We start from the raw sequence: 7,817 nt of genomic DNA on the forward strand, positions 1-7,817 counted from the left end.
ATCACATGAACATGAGCGTGAACATGAACGGAACTAACGGGAACTCGGCCGGGGTGATCCGAGTCCCCGCGCACCGGCCCCTCAGCGGGGGGAGCCCGGCCGTGGGGCCGGCGGGGAGCGGGACCCTCAACAACCTGAGCGCGCTCACCTTCCCCTGGATGGAGAGCAACCGGCGCTACACCAAGGACAGGTTCACAGGTACTTAGTTTATAATAATAATAATAATAATAATAATAATAATAATAATAATAATAATAATAATAATAATAATAATATCTGTGCTAGATGTGTGGACTAATTGTTTTAAACATTTATTTATAATAGGCATAACACACACATCATCACTATAGTGATATCGAATTCATTTTTGTTTGTTTGTTTGTTTGTTTGTTTCAGAAACCTCTATTTGTAAAAGCAGAGAATAGTAGAGCAGCCGGTTTGTTAGTCAGGGGGACTGCAGATATGTATATTTCAAAAAGACAAACAAGAAGCATCAATAAGGGGAAAAAAACAATACTAGCAGCAGAAATCATGACGCAACACGTGATAAAAACAAAATTAGGGCAGCATAAACTTTAAGTGAATTATTTTAGTTTTACGCCCCAAACAGAAAAGCAATGGGCTGTTTCCGCTCGTTTTTTTGATCTTAGAGTAAGTAATCCATCCACCTTCCACCTTCTACTGCTTATCCGTGATTAAGAAAATATATAAGACATTATTTAATAAACACATAATTTTATAAAAAGGAAGAAACTATTCTCTTCATATTTTATCAGTGTGTTTAATGTTTTTAACATTGAGAATAGAACCATCTCGCTTCAGTCACACACAGTTAATATTGTAACATAAATATATATAAATGATATTTATACATAAATCCTCTGTTTGCCTGTGTGTATTCAGTATAGATAGATAGATAGATAGATAGATAGATAGATAGATAGATAGATAGATAGATAGATAGATAGATAGATAGATAGATAGATAGATAGATAGATAGAGGTTGTGTGTGTGTGTGTGTGTGCTCTCCTTTGCACTGATTAAAATCTATCATAGGCGATAAATTCAAGGTAACTATTGGTTTCGTTTGAAGATAAATGTAATATTTTTATCCACTTTAAACAGTGAGGAATCAATACAAAATCCATTTTTTTTCCCCCTTTTTTGTATTTTTTGTATACTCCTATAGTTGGTCGACTTATTGAAACTGCGTGTCTGTTTAATATCTGACTGGACTCTTCTGATGCTCCTCAGCAGAGTAATCCACGCTGATCTTCCTCTCCACATTATGTTTATTATTCACTGGCTGATCTCTCCAGTCTCTGTTTGGCATGTGGACACGTGCGGGTTTGTCATGTTTGCAGAGCGTGTGTGTGTGTGTGTGTGTGTGTGTGCTTCTTTTGTTCCTGCTCTGCAGCCGCATCGCCTCACCTCTCTGCGCTGGTCACGTGATCTGTTGCCGTCCTGATTAGGGGGGTTCAGTTCCAGCCTGGCTGCATGGAAGAATAAATAATCAATCAAAATAAACAAATAAATAAACCACTGGACTCATGCAGGCTTCTTCCAGGTTGTTCTCTTGCTGCTGCTGCTGCTCCTGTCGCTCATGGTCTTTCCGCCTTGCATGTCCTCCTGTCCCCCCCTTTCCCCGTCCCGTCCAGTGTCCCTCTCACCCCTGACTGTGACGCGTCGCGTAGGTCACCCGTACCAGAACCGCACGCCTCCCAAGAAGAAGAAGCCGCGGACGTCGTTCACGCGCCTGCAGATCTGCGAGCTGGAGAAGCGCTTCCACCGGCAGAAGTACCTGGCCTCCGCGGAGCGCGCGGCTCTGGCCAAGGCGCTGAAGATGACGGACGCGCAGGTCAAAACCTGGTTCCAGAACAGGCGCACCAAGTGGAGGTGAGCTCGGGGTTCACTTCAGTCGTGTCTGCATGACTTTTAGTTGCCTTTGTTTCTTTTTTATTTTAACATAGCATTTCTACATAAATTCCTCAATGTTTAGAAGAAGCAACAATAACTGAACACAAAAGAAAACATACGTAAATGGCTTATTATTATTATTATTATTATTATTGTTATTATTATTATTATTATTATTATTATTATTATTATTATTATTATTATTTGTTGTTGTTGTTGTTGTTGTTGTTGTCCTTCTAAGCGCAGTAAGTTGTTTTTTTATTATTATTTTGTCCGCAGGAATTTATTTACTTCATTTTTGTTCCCTTTTTTTAAAAATCAGCCTTTTCAATTCTTACATGACCCAGAAATTTCGTGCGCATCTCTTTAGCGTCATCCAAAAATAAATAAACATACAAAAACGTTTTTATTTATTTTGTTTTTATTCCGGTGGATAAGCCAGAGTCAGCCACCTTTTTATTTGACTAAAATAGTTTTATGTTTTATTTTTATTCTGGAAGAAGTTGTCGAGATTTTCTTTTTGGGTGAAAATGTATTATTATTATTATTATTATTATTATTATTATTATTATTATTATTATTATTATTATTATTATTATTATGGAACAATCCTTTTTTGAAAAAAAAAAAATCTTGCATACATCGACTGACCTGCAGAGGCCAAACAGATCCTCTTATCTTATCAAAAAAAACAAAAACAAATTTGGTTTATTTTATTTCTTTTTTATTTTATATTTTTATTTTAACAGTTTGGTTTTCGTCGCTGTTTGTTTATTTATTTTTGCACATAATATAAAAATATAAAACTACAGAACATTCCAAATTATAGGGTGGTTGTCAGGATAATTATTTATTTATGTATTTATTAATTTATTTTTAATTAACTTGGTTGAAGCATTTTTTTCCTTTGGTTCTCATAGATCTTTTTAATTAGCTAATTAGTTGGAGTTTTTTTGTATATTTGAGTCAAATTTCAACATTTGTTATTATCCAGTTTACAGATCAAAATGTAGATTAAAGCCTTGACAAAAAGGATCAGTAATAACCATGTTACTGTTTTTTTGTGTTATATCAACAATGTTATTGCTCATACTAACTATGCAGTTATAGATTGTGGTGTTTAATTTCCCTGATCAGCAGATCGGTATCATGCAGCCTCAGACATTTGACCAACTTTACGAATTTAAAGTGGAGAAATAATGGCAAAGTGTTTTTAATGGCAACTAGGAATTTCAAACTGCAGACAAAACAACAGAAACAGAGAACTGTAAAAACAAACAAAAAGAAAGAAAACAAAGAGAGAAAAGTAAATAAATAGACAAACAATCCAAATGTGCTGATTAATAAAATACTATCATTCTGAAAGAAGGTCTAACGTCCTTTATTATAGCATTCGATTATTGCATTCATATGAAACTGAAAAAGAAAAAATGATCTGATTTATCCAGCAGTTTTTATTTGTTGGTACTTTTATTGTCAAGTTATATAAGTTTGCACTGAGAAATATTTAGTTTAAAAAACATGCCAGCAAAAAAAAATAAAAAATTGGCACAGGAATAATAATAATAATAATAATAATAATAATAATAATAATAATAATAATAATAATAATAATAATAATAATAATGAACTGATCACCAGTAAATGTCACTGTTTATATGACAGGTGATTTACTTTATCATGGGGTTGTCTCTGTATGACGGGTGAACTGTGCCACTTCTAACCAGGTAAAGGGGGAGGTGCAGCCTGACCTCCATCTCCATCAAAGAGTGTGATTTTTTAAACATAGTAAAGGAACTGGAAACCTCAGCAGTTCTCTAAATATTAACGGCTGCTGAGAGCATCTGAACTCAAACTCTATTCAACTCTTATAGTTTAAATTATGCTATTAACTATAAGATAACTAATATGTTTAGAGTATAGGTAGTTATGGCCTATGTGTTTAGAATTATTTTCTTGTTTAAATTGGATTTAATCAGAACTCATAAAAAGACAAATGTCTGTATTTTCAAATGAAAAAGATTTTTCCACAGGATTTTATTAGATAGCAAAACAGTGCACTTTTGCAACAGGACGTGTAAATTAAATTCAGAGAGATGGAAAGAGAATGAAATGGTGGTTATCTTTGGCACATTCCACTCATCATGTGACTGCTCCTGTTGCCACAGGCGGCAGACGGCGGAGGAGCGCGAGGCGGAGAGGCAGCAGGCCAACCGGATCCTCATGCAGCTGCAGCAGGAGGCCTTCCAGAAGACCATCAACCAGCCGGTGGCCCCGGACCCACTGTGCCTGCAGAACAGCTCCCTGTACGCCCTGCAGAACCTGCAGCCCTGGACCGAGAACACGGCGAAGATCAGCAGCGTGTCCGCCTGCGAGTAGAGTGCCCTGACTCGGACTCAGCTGGGCCTCCCCACCGGTACACGGTGACGGCGTAAGCCTGCGGACAGAGGGGGCTGCAACTGCAGAGGAGACCCCGGTGGACGAGCACGGCCTTCTTCTTACCACAAATCTGCTGTCAGACAGACTCGTGCTGCTGTCAGGGGTCTCACAAACACTATTCCCATCAAATGGGAACCACACAGTCTGAGGAGGACTCTCCTCCCCACATGTTACTTATGAGGGACTTCATATTGCAGAAACATATTTTTATATGGTCTTTCTGTTTTTATCAGTGGGTCCGCATTTATCAGCCATGCTATTGGACATTTTTTTAACTCAACTGCAAAATAACAAAGCACTTCTTTATCACCTTTGTATAAATCTAAACGTGTACTCTTTGAAAATGAAAAAAAAGGCGTTCACCTGTCTGAATATATTTATTTAACCTTGTCATTTTAGATATAAACTGTCAAAAATGAATTTAATGGGGGGGAAGAATGATGACGCTTTTGCTGCGTTTAACAGCCGTATTTACTTCTGTGCGGTTTACCACGTTTCACATTAAGGCCCCGTTCAGACCTGGCACTATATATCCGTCACCACTGAAAGAGAGCGTTCATACCTGGCAAATAAAATGAGTGCTCCAAAATCTTTTTGCCACAGGATGTCAACTACCAAATTGGTGTGCAGATACACACACAGCCAAGTCACGCAATGGGCTGTCTTAGGAGTGTGACAGCAGGTCGGCGGATGTTTCTGTTAAATTACAATACACTCAGACGTTTGACCTACAATATTACTTTGACATTAACACAATTCAGAGCCATTTGAGTTGCATTTTTGTGAAGTTATCACTTGGTACGCTTCATTACATCCATCCATACGATTTGTTTTTTCCCGCTTCCTCTTTTTCCGGGTTGCGGGGAGCTGGAGCCTATCTCCAGCAGTCACTGTGCGAGAGGCATGGGAGACACCCTGGACAGGTCGCAAGTCACAGGGGTCACAGAGAAAGACAACAATTCATGCTGTCACTCACACCTAGTGCCCATTTAGAGTTATCAGTTGACCTAACATGCATGTTTTTGGTCTATGGGAGAAAACCCACAGGTGCACAAACACACAAACTCGACGCAGAAAGGCCGGAAAGGGAACTACGACATTCTTGCTGTGAGTCGACAACTCTAACCGCTGGCTCACCGTGCCGCCCCCACATCAGGTTTTTTTTTAGTTGATTATAATGCATCACAAAGCTGCTCAGACTGTCGTTCTGACACAGCACAATGTAGCTTACAGGGACTACAGTGGGTCCAAAACCAATCAGAACAAGCTTTAAACAAAACAGAATGTCACCACACTAAATCCTAATAATCCATTGATTCATAAAATCCTAACAAGACTGACGTCTTTTATTGAGAATTGCTAAACAATTCATTAAAGCCTTTGCTGAAAAAAAAAAAAAAAAGCAAAACAAAAATTTATATCTTCAGAAAATTCCCAAGAATAGTTGATTCTTTAATCAGCCAGCAGCTGAACAGACTGTTCTATTTTGATTTTATTTTTTTTACCCTAGGATGTCAAGGTAACAGCTTTGCTGCTTGTGTGGGGTCCCGTCAGTGCAGTCAGAGGTCCTTCATCACGGCTCGGGACAGATTGTGTTCAGACTACCAAACTTATGAGGATAAAAGGGCTCCAGAACACCTCCAAATGGGGTTTTGAGGGAACATGTTTTCAGCTTTTGCACGTACATTTAGCACCGTCTAAATGTAATCCAATCACTAAGAACGGATTTTAGTGCCAGGTGTGAACGGGGTTGTGTGTGTGTGTGTGTGTGTGTACATGTGTGTTCAAATAAAAGAGTAGAAACGAGGCATCCAGAAAGAAAAAAGCTCCTTATTATTAATGACAAAGTCCATATGATGCCTGCCACAGAAGCCCTAATAAGTGACTAGCAGCCTACGGTGTAATTAATGAGAGCTGCAGGCAATAAATGCAGCTGTGTGAGGTGTGTGTGGGAGTGTGTTTGTGTGCGCACACCTTTGCATCTACATTATTTGTATAGATATTTATTTCCACGCACACATGAAATGTACGTATTTTATCACTAACGGAAAGTTAAAGACCAATCCAGTTGTTCATGGCACCATTATTTTTGACTGAAATTGAAATATGACCATGAAAATGAACGAATAAAAAAATATTATAATAATAAATATGTGGACTCAAAGTAATGTGTATGTGATGGACAGTTTTATCAAATCAAAGCTGGTCAAAAGTAGCATTTCAGACATACTTTATTAATCCCTGAAGCGAAAATGTTCGTATGTGACTCAGTATGGTAGCTCAACAATAATGAGGGAAAATAAGAAAAATCACAACAATTAGCAGAGCAATAACAGTTTGTTATAGAAATTATTTTGAGAATATTAAACATATGTTACTCTGAGTTATCCCAGAGTGGACAATATGAGAGCTTTCCTGGGCTTTAATATGTGTAAACTGTCATAAATAAACATATTTTATGAAAACAATATAAACAATTAGTTAACACAGCATTTCAGTCTATATTTTCTCATCAGTTCAGCTCAGTTTTTGATGTCTTTCAGCTCCGGAGAGAAATGTTTGTCCCTAATATATGTTTTGCTGTTTATTATTTTTGATGAAAACCTGTGAAACAGCAGGAAAAAAGACAAGTTGGGAAGTAAGGTCAAATCTCTAATAAAGCGTTTAGGACAAAACATACACCAGATTTTGTTTGTTTGTTTCTCATAGTTAAAAGTTTTGTTTTTTATATATCCCTGAGTAGAATAACCACCCTAACACGGTGGAGGGTTTTGAGTCTGATCACAAACGGGTCCCAGAAAGAAGTCAGAATAGGTCAGCAGAAAAATCACCCTCCTGGTGTTCAAGCCCTGGTTCCTGGGACTCGGCCTGAAGAGGATGCCACTTTGAAATGGGTCCACCAACTGTAGTAAATTATTACCACTGCTGTGTGAGGCTGGTGACAGGTGACGACCAGGATCTGCTCATCTTTACTTCACGAGCAACAACAGAAGATTGTCAAAACTGACAAAACAGAAAAAAGATCAAACCTCAAATATTCTTATAATGATCATGCTGTAGCTTTTTACACCTCACCTTTTTCCCTCAGATAGTTAAATCAACCTTTTAACCAGTGGTCCCTAAACTTTTCAGACTGATGAGCATGATTATTGGCATTTTTAAGTTTAAAAACATTGCAAATAAGCCATTCAACAACAACAAAAAAAGCCTTCTCAACTATTATAACGTTGGATTTCTGCAGATCTCAAGAACCCTCATTTGTTGTTTCAAAAGTCAAAGTTTCTTTTTTTTAATTTAAAGCCTGGCACTGGTGAGCTCTAAACATGTAGTTTCGGCTTCAGATTTTCAGATTTTTTATTTAAATTGGTAGAAACGGGTAAAGTCAGTGCACAAAATTACAATTTTTGTCTTTTTTCTGTAGATCAGAGTCTTAAAAACAAGCTGAACCAGCTGCCATTGGT

The 7,817-nt window shown here is 37.7% G+C and overlaps 1 protein-coding gene across 1 annotated transcript in view; it reads left to right on the plus strand.

Annotated features, from left to right (window-relative positions):
- tlx1 (T cell leukemia homeobox 1) overlaps positions 1 to 6,957 on the plus strand; it is a 7,446-nt gene extending 489 nt beyond the window's left edge. Inside the window, exons 2-4 of the mRNA XM_037973404.1 lie at positions 1 to 198; positions 1,695 to 1,896; positions 4,086 to 6,957. The exon at positions 1 to 198 is cut by the window's left edge and continues 8 nt beyond it. Of these exons, the coding sequence (XP_037829332.1) occupies positions 1 to 198; positions 1,695 to 1,896; positions 4,086 to 4,296 (611 nt within the window). The 3' untranslated portion in view covers positions 4,297 to 6,957. The remainder of the gene's footprint in view (positions 199 to 1,694; positions 1,897 to 4,085) is intronic.
- Positions 6,958 to 7,817: the final 860 nt, after the last annotated feature.

The sequence above is a fragment of the Kryptolebias marmoratus genome, linkage group LG22, assembly GCF_001649575.2.
Source record: "Kryptolebias marmoratus isolate JLee-2015 linkage group LG22, ASM164957v2, whole genome shotgun sequence".
Taxonomy (NCBI): domain Eukaryota; kingdom Metazoa; phylum Chordata; class Actinopteri; order Cyprinodontiformes; family Rivulidae; genus Kryptolebias; species Kryptolebias marmoratus.